This window comes from Mastacembelus armatus, chromosome 7 (genome assembly GCF_900324485.2).
Source record: "Mastacembelus armatus chromosome 7, fMasArm1.2, whole genome shotgun sequence".
Lineage (NCBI taxonomy): Eukaryota > Metazoa > Chordata > Actinopteri > Synbranchiformes > Mastacembelidae > Mastacembelus > Mastacembelus armatus.
In genome coordinates, this window is record NC_046639.1 from 8698044 (window position 1) to 8721791 (window position 23748).

The 23748-nt window shown below is 43.0% G+C and overlaps 1 protein-coding gene across 1 annotated transcript in view; it reads left to right on the top strand.

The window, feature by feature from the left end:
• Window positions 1-3366: 3366 nt before the first annotated feature.
• Window positions 3367-23748, top strand: part of itga5 (integrin, alpha 5 (fibronectin receptor, alpha polypeptide)) — a 30272-nt gene continuing 9890 nt past the window's right edge. Inside the window, exons 1-18 of the mRNA XM_026331396.1 lie at window positions 3367-3818; window positions 12026-12156; window positions 15491-15591; window positions 16095-16218; window positions 16318-16379; window positions 16468-16513; window positions 16619-16744; window positions 16860-16904; window positions 17153-17196; window positions 17415-17471; window positions 18099-18151; window positions 18345-18553; window positions 19035-19226; window positions 19333-19378; window positions 19477-19590; window positions 20802-20857; window positions 21273-21430; window positions 21526-21663. Of these exons, the coding sequence (XP_026187181.1) occupies window positions 3610-3818; window positions 12026-12156; window positions 15491-15591; window positions 16095-16218; window positions 16318-16379; window positions 16468-16513; window positions 16619-16744; window positions 16860-16904; window positions 17153-17196; window positions 17415-17471; window positions 18099-18151; window positions 18345-18553; window positions 19035-19226; window positions 19333-19378; window positions 19477-19590; window positions 20802-20857; window positions 21273-21430; window positions 21526-21663 (1911 nt within the window). The 5' untranslated portion in view covers window positions 3367-3609. The remainder of the gene's footprint in view (window positions 3819-12025; window positions 12157-15490; window positions 15592-16094; window positions 16219-16317; window positions 16380-16467; window positions 16514-16618; window positions 16745-16859; window positions 16905-17152; window positions 17197-17414; window positions 17472-18098; window positions 18152-18344; window positions 18554-19034; window positions 19227-19332; window positions 19379-19476; window positions 19591-20801; window positions 20858-21272; window positions 21431-21525; window positions 21664-23748) is intronic.

Here is a 23748-nt window from a genome sequence, read left to right on the forward strand (position 1 = left end):
AGTCAAAGCTTAGAGGAGAAAACCGAAATGCTGAAGGGCAAGTGATCTTTGCCTTGTAAGGACGCCTTCAGTATGACTTCCTCATCTAAAACATTTATGTGATTCACTCAGCCACTACGTTGCTAAGAGCTTGTGTTGAAAACAATGGACAGTCCACTCAGCAACATGGACCACCCCTTCATGACAAATCTGTCATTCAGTAAGCAGTGTCTCAGACTGTCCAACACCCCACCACCCTTCCTGCTTGTACATGGGGAATGTCACAGAACAGAGAGCAAAGTAGATAGGAATTGAATGTGCATGTATACATGGTGTGTATTTTTGTGTGTTGTGCCAGTGTAACAGAGATGCAAAGAGCAGGAACCTGGTGAAACAGGAAGCCCAGGCAAGCTTTTACACTGAAGGAATTTCCTGCCTGTAAGATGTGTATCGCTGTATTTCTATAGTTAAAGAGAGACAGAGAGGGGAAGAAGGAAGGAAGGAAAGTTTGCTCTGTGTTTAGGCCTACCATTTAGATCAAGAACAGGTCTGAATGCAAGCCACAGTAGCACATTCTTCTCAGACTTATATGATTGAGGGCTGATCTAGTTTTTTCACAACATGCCCTCTGTTCAGAACCCACAGTTTCCATCATTACCCCCACTTTCCTTACTCGACAAATGTTTTATCCATAGCTAAATGGATCACAAATCCAACACAACTGAAAGGAAATGGTAAAGTGCTTAAAGGAACAAGCAAGTTAAATCCTCTGGATTGTTATGACTGGTGACTTGTATGTGTGCAAACTACTGAGGTGCCTGTTGTGCTCTTTATTTGCTGTCTGTTCTCAAGTGATAAAATGGTGTTTATTTTGTAACTTAAAAGGGTGACAGTTGCCAAATAGCAGCCATCAGGGTGTCTCCCCACCCCCATTGGAGCCCATCAACATTTCTGCTATAAAGAGAAAAGAGGGGAGGGTAGGGGGGAGGCTGGTGTCTTGGGAATGTGAAAGTGGCAGATAGATGTAGTGACTGTTTGCTGAATTAGAATTTAAAACCCTATTTTTTGAATTAAGAGTTTTAAAGGAATAGTTTGATGTTTTTGAGAAGTGCGCTTATTTGTTTTCTTAATGGGAGTTAGGTGAGAGGATTGATACCATTCTCAAACTGGTATCAATCTTCTCACCTAACTTGTAGTTTACACTTCATCTTAAACTTTTTTTTTTTTTACAGAGTAAATAAATGAGATACAATATGTTAATTAATTTGCCTCACTGGTGTTGGTAGGAGGACTGTGTTACCTTTTGACAGAGTCAGCCTGTTTAAGATGACTATCCAGTAGCTTCAATTTTATATTCACCAGGCATACCAATTATTACTCCATCAAACTATGAAAATGTCAAACGGTTCCTTTAAAAATTATTATATAAAGACGTGTAATGTGTAAAGCAGTTTTATAGAAGCGCATAGTTGGCACCTTCATACCTTCATATGAAAATAAGGTCAGTAAATGGCCTTGTGGTCGTGTTATTAATAGTTTGGAAAACAGGGAGTCTATGTATGTACGTGTGTGTGTGTGTGTGTGTGTGTGTGTGTGTGTGTGGGTGTGTGTGTTTGTATGCATGCACATGTATATGCCTGTCCTTAGAGAGATGTCAATGTGTCAGGTCTAAATTTAAAATAGCTGGCCGGCTGAGAAATGCTCTGTAAGTGTTTTGCTGCACTTCAGATCTGTTGCCATAGTGGCCGAGTGATGATGTCAAAGCAGAGGCATTGGAACAAAACCACACCCCCTTTTTCTATGAAAATCATAGTTAGCGCAAGATGGAAAATACTGTTCAGTTATCCAGACATCACCAAAAAGACTTAACAGGCTCTGGCTTCAGACACAAACTATGCTTACCAGAAAACACTTGTATACACTGGCTTAGTTACTCAGTCTCAGAGTGACACACAGAAGAACATGTATTTGAAGGGAAAGGGGGGCAGAACACTTGAAAGAAATATTTCTTGTATCTTCTCACAAATCCTGGTTCTTTGAAGAAGTCAAAGAGATAATTGTGGGTAGACAGATAACAAAAGAGCAGTGCTGTACATTTGGGCAGACACCGAAGAAGACTGTGACTATTGCCTGATACCTGGATTATCTATTCCCAAGGTATTTGCTTGCCCCCTCTGGCTAACCTCATGCATGAGGTCATGGGACTGTATGTTGATGACGAGCGCCTTTGGCTTCAGGTACTAAAAATATTATTTTAACATTTGTGGCAGATGCTAACTCTCATATCAGAGTTTGGATATGATAAATATCCTGTAGAGTGAACCGTGAGTGGGAAAGTTTAAACTCTAAATCATTTTGATGGCTAATCCGTCCTCCTGCGAACCACGCCTTGAACTCTGGCTCTCAACCGAGGACCTAAAAACAGAGTGAGAGAATGAGGCCCCTCCAGGATTAGGGCCTTGAACCATCAAGTGGCCCCAACAGCTGCTGTGAACCGGCTCCTCCGACACTCCGGATCGCTCCTAGGCTTTGGTCAGACTTCGCTCTCTGCACTTGCTCCGTGCTTCAGACCAGTTATAAATACGATCAACACTTGACACAGAGTTCATGTTGCTACTGCCCCACAGCCAAATTTGGCCCCTGTGTTCAATCCCAGAGGTTTCAAGTGAATCAGCTAAAGCAACACTCACTAATTCCACTCGGCCTGGATAGGTTTATTAAAGGTCTCACTTCAGTGAGCACTTGCTTTTCACATTCTAACCACTTTCCCCCGGTCTCGTGTGACTCAGAGGCACAAATGCAGAATCTTCCCACACCCTCAAGAGCACCAGAGGACACCGTGTGCCCAAATCAGAGCAAGACTGTAATTAGATAGAAATCCATATGGATCACACATTGAGTAAGGGTGTGTGTGTGCAGCGTTGAACATTGGGGAGATTCGTTTGACCAAAGCTTTATCTTTGAGAGTTAAGGCTGTTAATGTTGACAAAAGACAAAAAACTGTCTGAAAAAAACTGAATTCTGGATTTATCAGGGAAAAGCTCTAAGTGACCATGCCTCATTATGTTGGTTGGACGCGTGAAGTTTGATTGACCTTCCCATCACCTACCATGCTGCCTTCTTGGACAACAACGTCAGTCACAAAGGGTTAAGATAACTGCCAGATAAAATCGAAAGGAGGATTTGGACCCATTGTTTTTTAGGTTAATAACCGCAGCGTGACTGATAAGAAACAATCTGAACTCGAAAATTCGAGATAAGTTGGTGGATGAGAGTCCTCTTCAAAGTTTTTTTTTTTTTCTAAGGGAATCACAGGCTCCTCCTCTTCCAAACTTTGTCTCGGGTGTGGGAACTCCCTGCTTCTTGTGTCACGATTAGGTGAACAGAGAAGGCGTGGGCCCGGAGAGAGGCAGAGAGAGAGAGAGAGACGCAGAGAGTTGGAGTGAGGACGCACAGAGGAGCTGACGGAGCGTTAATGTGATACTGGCCGCTTATTTAACTTACAGGGATGCAGTTTTAGCCTCGTTTCACCACGGTTTTCAGGTTTGATCCGCGGACTTGAAATCGCAAAAAACAGGACAGTTCCACAGTTTTAAAACAAACGTGGGTGTACTAGTTTATCCTCAGAAAATGGGATTGGAACGATTTCGCGTAAAGACGCCGGGGATAGTAACCCTTCTCTCCCGCCCACTGCTTTGTATCATCGGGCTCTTACTCGCTTTTTGTCTGCCTGCCTGCGAGGCGTTCAACTTGGACGTGGATAAGCCAGCTGTTTACAGCGGACCTACGGGGAGCTACTTCGGATATGCGGTTGACTTTTATTTGGCCGATTCTGCCAGGTGAGTTTGTTTGACACAGAAGTCATTTCAAAACTGTTTACGGTAAAAACAAACGGAAGAAGTGTCTTTCAACAACAAACTCCAGTACCGAGTCTGAAACATTTGTTTATAATTGGATCTGGGCACGATACCCAGATCTACACAGATATGTTTCGCGCAGCGTGCAAACTTTCCATTACACTCTTTCAAAATGTTTTTTTTTTTGTCAAACATTTACAACTCGTCTGTTAAAGTTACAGAGTAAGTCGTTTGTTGGATGCTGTTTGCGCTGACGTTTTAGATCAGCGCTTTGTGTGTGTATGATGCTTTCTGGACACATGCTTTACGCACAGCGCACACGCCCTCAGTGCGCACCCAACACACCGTAAATTAGCATATTCATGAAATATGTTACTTTACGTTTTAAATGAATCCAAGTATAAGAGTGTGGTTGTTTGATCATAACAAAAATAATGAACCCAAACAAAGAAACAAAACCTTTTGAAACCCTCATTTAAATCCTAATCTCATCGCCCTTACAAAGTGACATTTCATTCTGACCTTTTAAGCTGCCTTTCCCTCAAAACGCCCCCCCCCCCAAAGAAAGCCTGTTAAGGGTAACCTTTAGCAGTCACATCTTATTCGACTGAAATGCTGCGGCAGATTGAGATGCTTCCTGGCTCTGTGATCCCCTGTGACACTCAGCATGCTGCCACTGTCTCAGCATTCCTTCCTTGCGAGATTTTGGCATGGAGCGCCTGCGGTCAGGTCTAATGTGAAGAGGAAATAACAGTGTCCCAGAAGCATGAATTCTGTATGGACTGGGATGCAGCAAAGAAGTGAGGCATGGGTTAATTTGGTTGCTGACAGATTTGCATTTGTGCTACCCATTCAGTACATTTTAATGAGATGTGGACCCAACCCTGTAATCCTAATACTTATTAAGAAAAGGTTATGCAGCCACAGTCAAGGTTTCTCTCAGACATAATCAGACTTTCTGGCTCAGTATGCATCTCCCGAGCACCAGCCTTGTCTTGGTCCACCGTCCAACCAGCCAGCATGCTGGGATTTGAGAAAGGGCTTTGTGCCGAGTGGGCCGCCAGCAGCAGCTCCAGTTTCTCTGTTTTTCCTCCCCACTTCCCTGAATGTCAGACACTCAGACATAGGGAGATTCCCCCCCTCTTTCCCCTGCTCTCACTGTCTCTCATTACTCTCCCTGGGAAGTAGGGGTTTAAGGAGAGTGGTATGATTTAGTATGTGAAGCTTGCATGCATGGAACCTCGTTTCTCTCCAGCACCCCCGCCCCCCCACTAACTTCCTGCTATGCTGATGTCATTCTGTTGGGCATTTTAACCCCCACACACTGTCTCGTCTCTCTCCCCATCATCTCTCCTTGTGTCATTAAGTACGAGACACTGTAGACGTCATCCCACTGATGACTTAATCTGAACTTTTCTACAGTTCAGACCCATGCTTATGTAGGAGGAGATGAGACAGCGGTTTATATGTGCAGATCAGGCATAATGTTTAAGTGCAGCTTCCTACAACCCAGTACCCTGTACTTTTTCTTCAGATGATATGTGTTCAGAAGTTAAAACAATACAAAGTGTAATAGTGCTGTTTTTAGAATCACCACTTCATCAACAAATCACATGCATCTGCCACTTTTCTTTGAAGTTCACATATCAAAACGTATTATTCGAGTCATGACATGAGTTTTTGTTATGTCTTGGTTTTGCCATCACATCATCATAATCACCCATACTTCAGAGACATGGGGAGTGGGGGGGGGTAGCTGGATTCCTGGGTCGAGATCAGTTGAGGGTTGCACAGGGAATTTCTTGTTGTCAGGGTGAGCTGCTGTGGGCCCAGCTCCGACCTTATGACTAAAATTATTGTAGCTATTACAAAAAGCTGTGACTGCAGTGCAAGGAAACTGATGGCCGATACAGATGCAGAAAGGAAGGGGGGAAGAGCCTTCTCCCATTCATATACAACTGTCAGGCCTACAAAGGTTTACTTTCTCCTACTTTGACACCCAACTGTGACAATATGTTTATATATACAGGCCTGTTGTGCCCTTAGGCCTGACATAATAAAATTATGTTTAGACACTGGCAGATAGCCCACCATGGAAGAACGCCTGAGGACAGCATCTGTGAACTATGTATGTCTCTTGTCAGATGCACACAGGAAGGGCAGGAGGGTATATGGTCCCCTTTTTCATGTGCATGTTATTCTATGTTGAGATAGACTCCTTGCAGTGTGTAGTTTGTGTATGTCAGTAACCACATACACCCTCCTCTGCATCATGGGAAGAATTTCTGAGGGCTGAATCTCACCTCAAACACTTGGTAACCAAACAACACTAACTGAGAATGCTTTGACTTTCTCTGGTGCCAGGCAGAGATAAAGGGAGTGGATCATACTCAGATAGAAAAGGCCAAAGGTCGGGGGCTGTAAATAATAACAGACCTGACCTGGAATGTATGAAAGAATGAAATGGGCTCTGATGTTTTTCCAAAAGTAATGCAATGATAGCGAAGAAGGATGTTGCCGTGGTCTCATCCTGAACTCTTGAGGAAACATCATTTTTCAACACAGTTTGTACTGAGTGAGATTAGACATTATTACAGTGAGTGTGTAATGATGGAGGATCCCACGATGGAGCTAGTAATATGTTCCAGTCCAGTCACATCCCAGACATGTCGCTGAAATACATGACTATGTGAATTACCTCACGGATGGTTTGACCATGACAAGCACATGCCGAGGTCAGCAGGTCCATGTATGTCACTCTCCTGGAGTTTACTCTCTCAAACAAGGTTAGGGATGAACTAATATTGACATTGGACCGGAGTGTTGCTTGGCCACTAAAGAGGCAATGTTTTCTCTGTGTCTGCACTGAGGTCTCTGTCCATATATGATCAGTCTCATTTCTGTTATTGTTTTTGTTGGTGTCTTTTCTATGGCCCTGTACATGTTTGAGTTGCAGGAGTGCAGCTTGTATATTTAGACTGCCAAACTCTTCATCCAGGTCCTTGCAGTTGCGTGCAGACAATGGGGCCCTTTGTCTGAAATTGTTTACTGTTTTCAGTTGGAGGAGCTTTCACTCTGACTCATTTCTTTCTTAATTTAATGGCCCTCTTAAAAGCTGCTTTAATTTTCTGTCATCCAGCTTTGTATGCATCTAGTATAATCAGTTGGGAACATTGCTATGTGTTGCTGTAAAAGTCAGTCAGGATATACTACCATGCTGCCTTGTGTGGCTATGCTGCTGTCTGTCCCAAACATAAAGCGCCTGTCTACCTTTCACAGGTCTGTTAGTAAAAGGGGCTTTAAATAATGAGCCTGTGTGTGTTTCACTGGAAAAAGATGCCAGTTTGAATGGTGATGACGTGTTTAAAGGGCCCAGAAACCCTGCCGTATTGAGTTGGGAATACCCCAAGGACATCATGTCTACTTTTAAATAGAGTTGGCCATTGGTCAGGGCCATCGTGACTCAGAGTTTGCTAGATTTCATCTCTGACTGCTAGCAGGCCTGGTTTGTTTTAACCCCAGGTCATGAAGTGACTCACATATATGGTAACTTGATAAAGTCTATCCTCATAAGTGGCACTAGGCAATGACGCCATTGTGTGCTGGTACAGTATGAAATTCAATTGGCTGAGATTCAAATTAGCAGCAGAACTCATACTTCAGATGGAAATAAGGTGTAACATCTGGCCATCACTGTCTATGAATATGTGTGTTTGTATGCATGCATGTGTGGGTGCGGTTAGGACTCAGGGTGCACAGACAAAAGTATTTCAACAGCTGCTCCACCTCCCCCCTCACCATGTTTAATACAACAGCCTCTCTCTCCTAAGGTGAGAAGACTAGACCCCCTGATGTGGACATTGTTGAGAGGTGTGAACCACTGGCAGTTAAACTTCCTGCAGGAGGATTTTAGGACAGTCAGAGTCAGAAAGGGAGGGAATGAGGCTATGTTTGGCAACATTTTGGTATGAGAGAATGCATAGGCATTTTGATGTTTTGCATTAATAGGAGGATGTTTCAGGTTTCTCACTTGCCTCTTGTTAAATGCTCTTGCACTGACTTGACATGGTTGGCAGTTGTGCAAAAACAGCTGCTGATTTTCACACATTAACTGTAAAAGCATCCATAATGATTGCATTATACAGCTACAGAGTGATTGTTCCTTGCTGAAAACATTGTCCAAGTCAGCTTGGTGTCAGCTTGCTAGTTCAGTTACCAAACTAGTAACTCGTAGTCTAAATATAATTGTGGCAAAGGAAGGAGGTTTATGTGTATATATGATCCCCTCTTTAGTTGTTTCATGTTGAGTGAAACTGAACTGTTTCCCAACACTGGTATCCTTTTGAGGATACTGAGGAAATGATTTTGTGGCGACAGTGGAATCGGGTCCTCGACAGACTGGACTCTTTATCTGAGCAGCACTGGTTGGTGTAGTTTCACATCTCAGTGGCTTGTTTTCAAGCTCATCCTGGGATGTCAAAACATTTCAAAATTGATATCAAGAACATGACTTGCCTCACGCCTGTAGAGCAACATACAGATCCTTTATCTGGCTGTGACTCATAGTATACCATCTGACCTTTGACAACAAATAAAAGTGGCTTCCACTCAGCACAGTAGTCTGTCTGCAGTCAGCACACGCCATCCTAGCAGGAACTGCTACTCTCATCATCCTCAGGCTCCTGGACAGCAGCACTGAGAACATGTGTGTATGTGGTGTGACTGAATAGACGAATGTCCATATGGCAGCCGTGAGGAATCAAGCAGCTTCTGTCTGGCCTTGGCTCTGACAGGATGTGGGACCATTCATATGGCTCCATGTGGTCTAGAATAAGTCATCACACACTACTGGTACGTCTCATATCTGTCATTACGCTGATCCCACTCTAAGTGGCTGTGCTTGCTTTGAAAAAACAATATTGCTGGTGTAAGATGACCTCATACAAGTATTCATTAATTTGGTCAGCATGTGGACTAGCAGTCCACCTCCGTATTTCATCTCCCATTCATGCAGGTGTTTAATTAAACTGAGCCTCTGGCCACTGCATCTGAGTTCATTTACTAATATGGGACCACTCCATTCTTTAAGCATGCGTTGATAGCTCAGTGTAAACTCCATAGGTCACTTTATATGTTTCACTAAGCTGTAACTGAGTCTTGATCACTTCATGCACCTATATGTGCCTTTACCGTATCGTTCATTGAGCTGCGTTTATGACTGCAGATGTTGGCTGCAGCTGGCTGGCACCCTCGACAAATGCAACTGTGATTTATTTTCTTTTTATTGGCTTAAAGCGGTTATAATAGTGTTGAAGTGACATCAGCTTTTGCAGCTGGGTGGAAGACAATTAAATGTGGAATGGAGAGAAAATGTTTGGGCTGAACAGGAGGGGGTAACGGAGGAATTTGCCCTCTGACAGCCTCCTTATGTAACCTCATCATAAACTGTATTAGCCAGGACTACAAACATTAGTGTCACATCAGCAAGTTCCAGCACACTGTATCACCCTTAATTTCTCAACCCCACATAAAATAGTGGTTACAATTGTGGTATGGTGTGAGATTTTTTTTGTAGCATGTCCCCTGATTGCCAGAGCTTCAAATGAGACAAACCCAGTCCATGGTTATAGTGAAGCTGTTGTTTACACATTCCTCACTTGCAGCTCAAATCACTTACTGCAGTTGAATTAATGCTTAATTGTTGACTGGGTGGTGGAGGTCATTAGTGGCTGCTATACGGCAGCTGGTTGGGTTCACTAGGCTAGACATGGTGAAGCAGATAATACTTTTCATCTGTTGACTCCTCTGCTAAGGACACTGCTCAAGCTGCAGTCTTGTGAAATGTATTTGCTATAGGGCCATGACAGCATAAAACCTCCAAGTGAAAATCATTTATATTCTCTAGAAGCAAAAACATTTAAGCGACCAGAGTATTATGTATAAGAGTATTAGAAGTGACTTTTCATCCATCCATGATCTATACCCACTTAATTCCTCATCCAGTGTCACAGGGATCTGCTGGAACCTATCCCAGCTCTCTTTCGGGTGGAAGCCAGGGGTACACCCTGGACAGGTAGTGACTTTTCATTGCTTTTCAAATGCAAACCTGACTACATCTGTCACCATAGCTTTTCCTTTGTCTCCTGTGATCCCCATCAAACCTGTGCTGGTGCTGCTTTCACACCCACCGTGAAGACTCTTTTGTCTAGAACTACTTCTTTCACTCTGGCTTGGACACAGCCTGATGACCATGTCTGTCATTTAAAGTAAATAGTTGAGAAATTTATCACCTCTACTAATTACCTATGTATTTGCATACACATCCCAAGAGCCCCTACAGATTAAAAAAGAATTTGTAATGCAGCACTTAGCCAACTGCAGTCATGGCTTCATTAAATGCTAATGACACAAACGCTCTACCTTTTGAGCTCACAACTAGTAGATAAGGTGAAGGGCTGAGGAAATGCCAGCTTGAACTAGACTGATCCTCGGCAGATAGAAAACCATTAAATGCTAATTCTTCCTCATTTGCTGCACTTACAGATTACTATCAATCTATGTGGGTGGGTGACTGTGTCTGCCCATCTGTGTGTATCTGTGCTAGTTAGTAAAACCTCATTTCAACTGCCAACTTGCTGATTAAAAGCTTGACCTGCTTGTTTTCTTATTTCCTGTATAATTTCCCTTTGAAAAGCTGCCACGACCAACTGTGGCTGAACTCTGTTCAGATCTAATTCAACAAAAGATGATACAGCGTCCAACTTCCTTGGACTTGTTAGTGTGTACTATTGTGATTATTCTTGCTTTAGAAACATCAGGTAGCTTTTTTTCCTCCCCCCTATTAATATTTACTGACTGCTTGAATGTGTGTGAGTAGAGAGTGTAAGAAGGACATCCTATCCCATCATAGGTAGAAGCCACTGTGTGATTTATATTATTGTACAGGTGGAGCTCTGCTGTTCTGTTGGGATATTCCTGCATCTGCATATGTGGTTAGAAATCAAAGGGGGATGGAGTTTCTTGCAGGCCAAGATGGACTGTTTTTTTTTTCTTTTTTTTTTTCTTGTCCAGTACAAACTGGGAGTTCCTGCTCCACAATTTGAGTCGGCATTGTACTGTATCTGTTCTGAGGTACTGAAACCATAGGAACAGTGTGACACCTCCATGTTCTTCCACAGTTGTGTGTTTTCAGAACCATAGATGGTGAAATGATTTGTACTGAACAGCACCACATTACAAGGTCTTGTAATATTTAACTGCTGTGTGGCTCCTGGTGTCTTTTTCGTCTTCCCATGGACCCGGATTAGCAGTTACCCTTGGGGCCGAATGCTAAGTTTAGCCAAAATGTAAACGTTTGTGCACTATTGGAAGATGTAGGGCAGGAAAGGGTGTGCGCTTCCTGTTTTGGATCACCCTAGATACCGTCTGGTCTCAGTAGGCGCATGGCTCCTTTTACCACATCAATGCAGCAACTGTGGTACTTGTCAGGTCAAGCGGGTCCACAATGATGTAATAGCTAAACCATGCACTTAAGATACATTATCTGTGTGTTTTTTTTTTGTTGTTGACCTAAACATGTCCAAATCTTGGTTTTCACCATTAATGTTTCACCACCCTCTGCCTTTTCTTCTTCTCTTTCATCTCAGAAGTACAGCCTCCATGCTTTTAGTCTCAGGCACACCTGTAACCTTGCTGGTCCTTTCTGTCTGTTAAAATGGTTGGCTGCTCTTCCTTTAGATGTACAGTGTAGGTCCAAGGACATGGAGATTTAGTGTCACAGCTGTAGAAACAAGAGTGACTCTACTTAATTCGTCTACCTCTTGTTTTTTCTATTGAATTGGCCCACAGGGGTGCATGTGTGCCTGACTGCACACAAGCAGAGTGAACGTGTCTGTAAACATCACGTGTATACATGTCAGAAGAACAGTTTCTCCTGGTTTTATGGGATTATGTAAAATGGCACTGCAACCTGTTAAAATGTTTTGCTTGTGAGTCAGAATACAGCTTGCTAAGCAGTGAAACGTGCGTACCGCATATGTTTAAAGCTGTCGAGTGGGAGGTCTGGAACGTAATTTTTAATTGAGGCCAGGCCACAAAATCTAGCCGTGGGTTAAAAGGAATTTCAGGTTTATAAAGGTTGTGTTTCTAACATTTTGTTTAAAACTTGCCTTTCTCATTGTCCTTCACAGTGCAAGTGTGGTGATAGGAGCTCCCAAGGCTAACACAAGGCAGCTTAATGTCAAAGAGGGAGGATCTGTATTCTACTGTCCATGGAGCCTCAGCCAGTCAGATTGCCACATCATTGAATTTGATACAGAAGGTAAGCCTTACGATTCTCTCTCTCTCTCTCTCTCTCTCTCACACACACACACACACACACAAAATGTGCATTTCTGTGCTGTTGAAAAAATCTGATGATAGAAATTGCTTTGTTTGTGAATTTGAAGTGAGTAGTCTGACACTGCTTTTTGTCTTATTGCCTGTTTGTTTGGGAGTATTTGAAGATAGTGTTTAAAAATGATCCTGTAGGGTTTTGAAGTGGTCTGAGCATCTTTCAGGTCCTGTGGTCAGCAGTGACTGTGTCAGGCATCAGTGTTCCACCTTGCTGAACTGCTGTTTGCTGCATTAGTTCCTGGACTTGAGATGATCCTTTTAGTGTTTGTGTCCCCTCTTTGGGGTTGAAAGGTATAATGAGGTGTTGAAGAAGTTTTTGAAGGATGCTCTTCCCTTCCTCCAGGTCGTGTTTGTGTTGCCGTGCCCTAGGAGCTATAGTGAGATAAGCCACTGATAAACAAATAGGTCAGACAAAGAAATGTCCTGTTTATATGACATGAAGTTGAGTCAGATTGAGGTAAAGTGTTTTGGGGAGAACACAAGGAAGTCCAAGAGGTTCTCTAATGAATGGATTCATGTTTCAGCGTGTTGACAGGGTACCCATCAGCCTGCTTTCCGCAATGGAGCCAAGTGTGGGAAGGAACAGTCAAAGTACAAAGACTGTGTAGTTAGAAGCCCTTAGATTGAGCATTCCCTAAAAACACACACTCACACACAAACCACATGAATCACATTCATAGAGAGACAGATATTGCGACACCTTTTGCTGCTTTTCTGAAGAATCAGCACTTAGCACTCTTGAGTCAATTTTAATTTACTGTAAAATGGGAGAGAAATTTCAGTATTGCACAAGCCTAGTTTAACAAAACTCTTTACTGGTCACTGATGCTTGGTAGGCTTTGCTTCACTGTTACTTGCTACAGAATTCTTCTTGCAACATTAAATGTGTTGCATGTCCTCGGTTGCTGGCCAGAGACCACAGAGAGTGATGTCATGTACAAGCAACGAGAGCTCATGATGAAGGTTCGTCCTTTGGGTTGTCAGAGAGTGTCCTTCATATTTTTAAAAGAGCTTTGAAAAAGCTGATTACAGTGCCAGAGCTGGTCCTGACATCTGGATCATGGAAAAAACTTTTGCATAGTGGAAGAACACTCAATACATAGACATCTGCATGCAAATGTGTGCATGCCAAACAGCTGTTACACGGTTGACATTTACTGCCTTTCATTTATTGTCGCTGTCCCTGATATCTTTGCCAATTCTGATACTAACATCTAGAGCAATGAAAAAAGGTTCTTATTAATCTTATTAATTAAATTCTTATTTAATCTTATTTTAATTGTATTATATCTTATTGATATGCAGTATATTCCCATAACAAAATGTGTCATACCTCGTCTTTTTCTGTGTTTCAGCTCTGACCCACAGGCCAGAGACCCTCTTAATTAGCCTAACTAATTTGGTCAAAGTGGCCAGAGGCCCTCTCCCATGCACTTCCTCTTCCATTGAGATAAGAACCTGTCTATGGATCTGAGAGCAGGAGAGGGTAGTGAGACCAGGAGGGAGGGTGGAGAGGCATGCATACAGGATGGTGAGACGGAGGGTGGGGAAAGAGGAAAGAGGGAGAAACCAGAGCCCTGTTCCTCTGCTCCGTCCCCTTCTGTTCTCCTGCTGTCCATACTCCCACGGGGACAGCTGATGTGATGAGTGAATTTTGCCATTTGTCTTATACCCCACTGACACACACAAAAATACACACACAGTTACAGTGAGAGGCTCTAACCCCACTAATGGCTTTCCTATCACACACAGTTCAAAGGCGAGAGTTAGTCTATGGATTCAATCCAGACCCCCACACGTTTTCTGATGGTCCCTGGAGAGAGTGGGCTGGGCACCATGTCACATCAGCACACTGAGCTAACTGGCCTCCCAGTAGGATTTCATTTAGATAGCATGTTCCTGTGGCCTGACTCTGGGTTTCCTTCTATCGCCTATCTGAATCCCTTCTACTGAGAACATTTCATGGGACTCCAGCTGGTTGCCATCAGTTGCCTTATAGACAACACACAGAACTTTCATCACCTCTTATAGTGACACACAACTAATGCTGCTGAGAACCTTTCTTAGCTTCTTAAGGTGGTTATGTTGATGTGCTTCCTCTTTTTTATTTGGCTAGATAGCTGATTGCAGTTATGCAGTATGTAGGCTACTACAAGAGCACTTTTTTGCCGCTACTCCTGGTTGCCGTAGAAACTTGACTCAAATCAAGACAGCCATTGTGTAGCTCCCACCTTTCCTTGGTGGCTTTGCAATGGCTTTGTCCTAACAACCAACTTGGGTGAGGGTAGGCAGTACATGAAAGCAAAAGCTATATAGACATGGAGACTTGTGAGATATTGTAAGAAGAATTTATAGGAAGATGGAGATAATATTGAAAACAAAAGCAGAGAAAGGGAGAGAGAAGTGTGTGTCCAAACAGAGATGACTGAAGTTTGCTATGAGGAAGCCAGGCCAGAGTGTGTGTTTTCCTTGGACCTCAGCCCCTTCGCTGTTTCCACAAAGACACAGAGCAGCCCTTCACCCTAAGCTCCAGGCTGCCTAGTTGGCTGGGAAGTAAGACAAGAGTCAGACATGCATGGATAGAGAGACTTGACACATGGCCTACTTCCTTCACATTCACAGAAGTCATGATCTTTTGCATTCTGCATCAGTACCTAGTCCCTGGACGATGCTGGTTTGCTCTGTGAGTTAAGGTGGACTGGTGGACTCTTTGGAACTGCTCAGGCTGAGTTTGAACTCACATTTGCATATCTCGTGTACATTGGATTGCAAGCCTTTTTTGTATAAGTTATGTGGTAGTGATGTGACTCCCATGCCTAATCAATTTGTTTGCATTTCATTCTCTACTGCAGCATAGATGTAACATCTGTCTTCCAATAAAGCCGCGTTTAAACCTGACTCTCCACACCATCTGTCATGTCACCTGCTGCTGTCAAAGTGTTGAATTGGGAGATCAGTCTTAGCTGCCAGGTGGTCAAACAGAGCACAGGGTCAGCTAGGTTAAGCTAGGCTGGTCCAGTCCAAACCTGGCCAAGCTAAGACAACTAAGACAACCAGAAAGCAAATGCTATTCTTTTCTAAGTCATACTCTGATTGTCTTTTCATGAGAAATTGTGTAACTGGAGCTTTCTCTCTGCCAATTGTCCAGATGTTTCCAAAGGCCTGGGAGTGAAGGGACGGCAGAGTCAGGATACTTGAGGTCCAACTGAAGGAATGCATGTTTTATCACTCACTTTCTTTTTTTTCTGTATTTTTCCCAGGGGATCGTGTCGTCCTACTCAATGATACAGAACACCAGGCTGATTTCAAGTCCCACCAATGGTTCGGTGCCACAGTGCGTTCCCATGGTGACACAATCCTGGTAAGGGGATCAGCTCTGAGATGATTTGAGGGATAGAAAAGGACTAACACTTTCATTTATTTGGTTATTATTAAGGCTTTCAGTGAAGCCTACCCTGACCCTATGGTCGTGAGAAACTTTCTATTTCAGGTGGTCTCTCGCTCACATATCAGGGAGACCATGTAAGATTTTTTTTTTTCAGCAAATCCCAGACTGTCAATTAAGCTGTTGTATTTCAGTTCCCCTTCCTTCTCTACCCAGTATAAAGAAATATTTTGCACCTCGTGTGACAACAAAGTTGAGTGGTCTGATAGTATGGCTTGTGACCTTGGTTGAGTTATGTGGTTACTCCGGTCCACATGTGCCACTGACTTCAGCCGGGTCTTCTCCTGAGTTCATCAGGGTGTTGTTGCAACTGGAAAAACATCGCACTCTGAAAAGCTCACCACATTCATCAACACCTCTCCCTCCCCGTTCTCTTCACACTCATCCATGTCTTTCTCCATCTCCGCTCTGTACCTCAGGCTTGTGCCCCTTTGTACTCCTGGCGGACTGAGAAAGACATCCCCCATTCTGATGCCACTGGAACCTGCTACCTCTCAGTCCATAATTTCACCAAATTTGTGGAGTACGCTCCCTGCCGCACAGGTAACTGCCGCCTCTGCAGTGTCATGCCTTGGCTGGAATGTTAAATAGTTATTATCTGAAATAACCCATGATGCACCACTCCACTCCTGTGTGTTTCAGAGTTTAGTGATGCAGCGGGGCAAGGATACTGTCAGGGAGGATTCAGCGCTGACTTCACAACGGTAATAACTAAGTTGTGCTAAACAAATGATCAGAGGTTTCTGGTATAACCTTTATTCAATGTAGTAATTCACAGGTTTTATCTTACAGGATGGCAAAGTGGTACTGGGGGGACCAGGCAGTTACTACTGGCAGGGTATGTAGGACTTACCAACCATCCACCAGAAAATCAGGAAAACCAATTCTCAAAATTTCCTTCTAAGTCTTCTTTTAATCGTTTTTCTCCTCGGTTTTACTTCAGGTGAGGTGATCACTGCAGCTAAGGAGGAAATTATCAAAGCATACTACCCAGGCTATTTCATGCAGTCTGTTAAGGGTCAGATCCAAACCAAACAGGTCCGGTTAGATCATGATGACAGCTACCAAGGTAAGAAGCTGATTAAAATGTGTGGCTTTTATGATGAATGCACATCCACACAGGTCTTTTTTTTAATGCCCTGTACAAGCTGAGGCTGATGTTTGTACTCTTGTGTTGTCCACAGGCTACTCTGTTGCTGCTGGGGAATTCAGTGGTGATGAGGTGGAAGGTAAGTTCATAAATAGGCTATATTCCCATATGACCCATATTAGGTGAGGCGTGTAGAAAGTAAAACACAGTTACATTGCAATGCAAATATTAAAGTTTAAAGGAACATAAACTGAAGTCAGTGCCAAAATTTTACGTGATTATTATACTGGAAATCTCGTCAATACTGGAATTCTCTTTTCCTCCTGCTGGTCTTGACCTGTACTTTTTCTCTCCTAAATATTTTGCTTCATGTCTCTGTGCTCTCAGATTTTGTGGCTGGCGTTCCAAAAGGACTTATGCTTTATGGTTTGGTAAGAACACTTAATCATTACTTCAGCTTGGCTTTCATTTCGATGCTTTTAGAACGGGAGTCCCGAGCTTTAGACTTGGGACTGATAAAAAAGTAAACAGAAAAAAATCAAGCTGTAGCTGTATTGTCCCTGCAGGGATTATTTTTGCAGCGAGTTCCATATGAGAGACTGTTCTTATATTAGTCCCTATAAAAAGACATGCGTTTGCTGTGTTGCAGGTGTCCATTCTGAACGGTACAAATCTGAAAACCATGATAAAGTACACTGGTGAGCAGGTGAGTCAGAAAACTCCTATCTTCAACCTCTACAGAAAGCTCCTTCACGCTCCACTTCCACTGTGTTTTCATTGCTCAACTCCTCATGAGAACTCTTAATTTGTGGACTCCGTGTAAGCAAAAAGAATTTCCTTTGCAGCGTTCTCTTTACTAGTTTTGGGTCTCTTTGGTGGTTGGCCTTAAAGCTTGGTTATTTGAGGGAACAGTGTTGTGGCAATTTGTGCAAATGGTTCTGGGAAAAGGAAAGTACTGAGCTTGTTTAAACAGTGATGATTAACTCAGCTGAATAAATAAAATCACAAGTCAATTTGCTTACACGCAATCCAGGCTGCTGTATTCTACAGCGGCTGTGCTTCTTAACCTGAGGTGCATGACATACGAATCAGAAAACGAGACAAAGCTGGAGAGGACACAGCACCAAACACGGCCTAACCTGTAAAATTGATCAATCCTGCATCTTTCCTTTATGCCTCCCTTTATTGTAGCAATGCAGAAAGCAACTCAGACGTTTGCAGTAGTATGGCTGTTTTGTATTAAAGAAAAAAAAACAAATCTTCATCTCATGTTAATGCTATTTGACAAGAAGAGTTTCATTGGCCAAAGTCATGAAAACACTTTTGTTTACAGATGGGATCATATTTTGGCTATGCAGTGGCGACAACTGACATCAACAGTGATGGGTAAGTGTTCCCTGTCAGTTTTTCTCACCCCCACTTTCTTCTGTGCATGTCTGTCTATTTTTTTTTTTTTGCAAAATAATTACTGTAGCTGGCACAATCTATATAAGATGCCATGAACATTACAGCTGGAGAATCAGGCGTCAGCGTGTCTGAGCTTGAATGGGTCTGAGTGATCTTCCTGTCTTGTCTGCAGAATGACTGACCTGCTGGTGGGCGCTCCAATGTTCATGGTCCGGGGCTCTGATGGCCGTCTGGAAGAAATGGGCCGAGTCTATGTTTACCAACAGCGTGGTCCCCTGACCTTGGAGCTCCATGTACCTCATCTCACAGGCACTCAAGCATTTGGAAGATTTGGCAGCACAATCGCACCATTGGGAGATCTCAACCAGGATGGTTTCAATGGTAAGAATAGGGATGGTGTGGCTACTGGTGGAATTTCTGAAAGAAATTTTGTTTGCATCTGCTTTTACTTTTAAACTGTATAAATGTGAAATTTCATTGCAAATAGTACACAGAAGTAGCATTAACAGTAGTAAGAGTAGAAGTAAACAGGCAAAGAATGAACACTGGTTAAATATAAGATAATATGATTGTATGAGTTTTGAAAGTGTGTATGGCAACCTATGTAACCCAGGCAAACTAAGTATCCTAAAGGGAGTGTTTGGCATTTGTAATATTAGTTACTTCCTATGTTACCCTTTACCCTTTTCACTAAGTTGCTGTGGTTACAGTCTAACTGCATTTTCCCAGAAACTAAACACCATTGTTAGGATTTATCCACAGTCTACCAATGTTATTTCACAAAACATTTGAACATTTAAGAGTTATAGTAAATATATAGGAAAATATTAAAATATATAATATTTATTTTAATCTTTGGCAGATGTGGCCATCAGTTGTCCATTTGGAGGGGAGGATCAGCAAGGACTGGTCTATATCTATAATGGTTACTCAGAAGGACTCAGGGACAAGCCATCGCAGGTGATCACTGGCCAGTGGGCTGCTGGGACTATTCCTGCCAGCTTTGGATTTGCCCTTAGAGGTGCTAAGGACCTAGACATGAACGGATACCCAGGTGAGTGAGGCTGGAAGTATGTAATGACCATCAATAGTGCATTTAGTGTTTTATTTCTTAGTTCTTTTTTAAAATGTTTTCTAATTTTGTCCCTTTGTTTCCTCAGATCTCATTGTTGGTGCCTTTGGTGTTAATAAGGCAGTTCTCTACAGGTATGTTGCTCTGCATTTATAATGTATGTAATCATGAAGGCTGTTCTGTCTGTTAAAAGAGGAGAGTTTTCAATCACTATTGTTTTTGTTATCCACAGGTCCCGGCCAATAGTTAACACCAGTGCCTCCCTGACAGTTTACCCCACCATGATTAACCCTGAAGAGAAAAACTGCATGGTCACCAGTGGAAACACCAGCATTCCTGTTTCCTGGTGAGTGTTCAGTTTTCCCACTATGACACTTGTTTCCTGCTTCACTTCTGCTCTGTCAGTTTTTGTTTGACCCATGTTCAAAAAAGATGGGCTTCCCCATTTCCTCTCACAAACAAGCACTTGTCTCCTGGCAGAAAGCTCTGATAAGAAACATCCTTCCATCAGCAGTCACGGTACTCGTTTGTACATAGCCTCGAGGTTATCTGACCTATTTTCAAAATGTCTTCAGATCACACTGTTTTTGCTGAAGAGACATAACATGCTGAATAGCAGCATTGTTAGCTGTTTTTGTGCCTCCTCCAAATGTGCACTGGATTCAGTTCCAGAAAAATGGAGAGGAAACAGATGATGGTTGCTCGCTGCTTGACATGGTTGACACTGCGCTCATGTGTCTGGCCCCCTCCCCTTCTCCAGATCCTGATCTATAAAGGAAGCTCTTGTATACACATGTGTCTTGATTACGCTATGTTGCCTGGCAATGAGGTTTTTTTTTTTTTTTGGTGGGGGTGAAAGGAGAGCAGAAGGGATAATGGGAGTGAGGGAGTGAGAGGAGGGGCTGGAGGGTTTTAGCAGTTAGTTTGAATGAGATATTGTTTGGTGGTGGAACACAGCTGGGAAACATCAGGACACGTAGACTCCTGTGAGCGTGCGCACGCAGCCATGCAGGAACAGGCAGACAGATTCTCCCTTTCGGTTTTTCACTTCCAGCTTTTTCTCTCTTGTTCTTGTGTGGGTTTACTAGTACAATGATTGGGGTTTTGGGGTTGCAGAGTTTTGGACAGCAGCAGCATGTTGTGCAGCTGATGTCATGGGAGAGAGCTATATAGACAGCTACTGACTGGTCAGCACTGCAACCTGAGTCATTGCCCAATTTCACCCTTCTTAACTCTGCTATTGCTGAATGTGTGTGTGTGTGTGTGTATGTGTGTTTGGCACACTGATTTATCAACCAGAAAGTTGTCAGATGCCAGTATGTCTCCAAACATTTGGAATTTCTGTCATATTATTCATTGTAGTTCGTTGAACCTCATGTCTTGTAATGTGAACCATGCGGGGAGCTGACACAAGAAAAGCAGAGAATTAGAGGCAGTGAGTGAACAAGCGAGGGCAAGTGAGGTGCCTTGAGTGTACAGTATATTTATACTGAGTCTCTGCCATAAATGAATATGCTTCCCTCATCATTATGTCCTTGTCCCTTCTGTCCAAAACAGCGTCAACTTGAGTTTCTGCATATCTGCTGATGGGAAACACCTACCAGGCATCCTAGGTAAGCCAATTTTCCACATCTGTACTTTATTACATGTAAGAAAACTGTCAAATAGCCACCAATGGTCAAGTTTTAAAGCTGTAACAGTGTGCAGGTTGTAAGTCTTTGGCAGATGTAGCTTTTTGGATTTTGTTATGACAAAATATTGGGAGTGCAGCATGCCAAACATTTTCTGTGATCCACCTCTAATGATCAAACCTATTTTTATGTTTAATCCCTTTCCATATCAACCCCCAGTTATTTTCTCAAATTACTCCTTCCTCTATATACAAGCATTGCCTGGAACAGTATGTTAGGTTACATTGTGTGTGCTTCAGAGTATTTATGGAGGTCTTTTTTTAAAACTGTCACTACGCGACTCAGGAACATTCATCATGCCATGAATGCCCATTTGTATGTGTGTTATGTGTTCCAGATTTCCAGGTGGAGGTGCAGCTTGATAGTCATAAGCACAAGCAGAAAAGTGCAGTGAAGAGGGCTCTGTTCCTGGATTCCCAGCAGCCACTGCTCCAGAGGAATGTGAGGGTGCGCCATGGCGAGCGTGTGTGCAACCACACAAAGATATACCTAAGGGTATGGCACCAGTCATTTTATAAGATCCTTGGACATTCTCAACATGTTTTCAAATTGCATGTTATAAATATCCTCTGTACTTTTTTTTACTGCAGGATGAGAAGGACTTCAGGGATAAACTCTCTGCCATTTATGTAGCCTTGAACTTCAGCTTGAATCCAAACGCTGCTGCTGACTCCCGTGGCCTGCAGCCCATCCTCAACTATCAGACCCTCAATGTAATTGAGCAGAAGGTACATTAACGTGCACCACACCTCCTCAGTCTTCTCTGCCGCTCAGTTAACTAACACTATCTACAAAGCTTCTGCATCAATATACGATGGAGCAGCGTTCCCTGATAATGTTCATGTGGTGTTTCTTATAACAAATTGTTGATGATATGAATATCTGCCACATTTAGTTGTCATGTAATCACTGGGTTGCTACTCCCTGATTGTCTCCTGTCCCCAATGAAAGAGCAGGTTTGTTCTTTTTAATGTAAATTCTAAACAGAGAACAGGTCCAGAGTGCCTGCTGAGCCGTTTTCTAAATGTAAATATGAGGCATACACACAGCAGTGAACCCCTGTCCCTGCAGGAATAGCCCTGAGTCTGCTTGACTACATAACAGTGGCTGGCTGGGTTGTTCCAGAACTGCAGACACTAAAGGCTGGTAGATTTTTTTAGCGTGGCGTACAGCTGGGCTGTTTGCCCATGTAATTGAAATACTCTGTTTTTAGCCAGATTTCCTCTAGTAGTAAGTAGAACTGGCCCAACATGTAGGCATCCTTTCAGCTGTGGCACAGCATGCATCAGATTGGAGAACTTGAGAAAATGGTATTCACTGTAGATTTGTCTCCCTCTATTTCCCCCCAGTTTCGCTATCCTGGTGTGTTTCTGTCTTTTTCCTGTTGGATCAGGACCCAACCCTGTCATTGATGCCCTTCCTAGATATTAACAGTGTTGGGCGTTTAACAGATGTGGTCTATTGCTGAACCAAGACCTTGAGAAATGCTTGAGCTAAAATATCAACCCTAATCTTGAAGAAGTCTTTCTTTTGCCAAACACCCAAACTGGGCAAATCTGATATGTGTGTGTAAAAGGGGAGTGGGTTGTATAAGACTGCCAACATATTTCATTGATCTTGCTTCATTCTGTGTGAATCTAACAATGGGTAAACACTGATAACAACTGTTATACCACAGCTTTGGCCTTGATCAGACACACAATGCCCTATTAATTCCCACATATGCTTTGAGAATATGTGACGGGCTATGTAACGCCACTGACTGCCAAGTTCTTACTCTCTTCAAGCTGGAGTGAGAACGAGAGCTGGTTGACGTGCTCGGCACAGTTTCGCTCTCTCTCATCTTAACACATTCCACATGGTTGTACGAAGATAGATGGCATTATGAAGGTCTTTTAATTGCCATCATTCATGGATGCTGTATTGGATGCTGTATTCCATGGGATTTTAGTGTACACTAGAGAGGATCCCAGTTGTCACTCTTTCAGAACTTGGAAATGGCTGAATCTGTGCATCCTTGCCCTCATTGTTATTAAAATAAAAACATCTGACCAAATGATTGTGACTTTTATGAATTTACGCACTCATTTCGTCAAGTTTAACGCTTTGATTTCACTGCATTATGCTTGCTCTCATTATGTCACATGTAGATGTCAGTGTTGTTGTTCAACTACAGTTAAACATCGTTTTCCTGACATTTGGATCAGGGTGCACATGTGGCCAAGTTCTGCATGGTGGTTACCATGGTATCCATAATTAGAGCCCCTGGATGGTGTAATGACAAGGGGGGTGCTGAGCTCTCTTTAATCTCTTCCTTCATTTCTATTTATTATCCTCATCGTCATGAGCATCATCACACTGTTACAGTTGCAGCGAGATGCAATTTAGCAATCCACAGGACTGTCCCAGCTGCTGCCCTGCCACACGTTCAGCGGTCATCCATTTATCCAGCAGTGTTTCTCTCTCTTTTTTGTCTTTTTCTCCATTGTAATCACAGAACCACTGCCTGTGCTTTTCAGGTCAACAGAGGTATCCTGTGTCTCAGTAGGTTTCTTTAGATTGTACGCTCCTCCCACTCCATATGATCATATACTGCTGTGGTTGGCTGGGTGGTGTAGCGTGTGGTGAAAGTGCGGTTTGCCACATAGTGCTGTGATGTGGGACACTGGTGAGAGATGGGAGCTGGCAGCTTTATGCTCAGCTCCACAGGAGTATGTCCTCTGGCACGGGCTCCGGGTTGGACCGCGTTCATCATTTCCTTCCCTTACGTCGCAAACAGAAAGCATGTGTGTGATGGGACAGCTGGTTCAGGG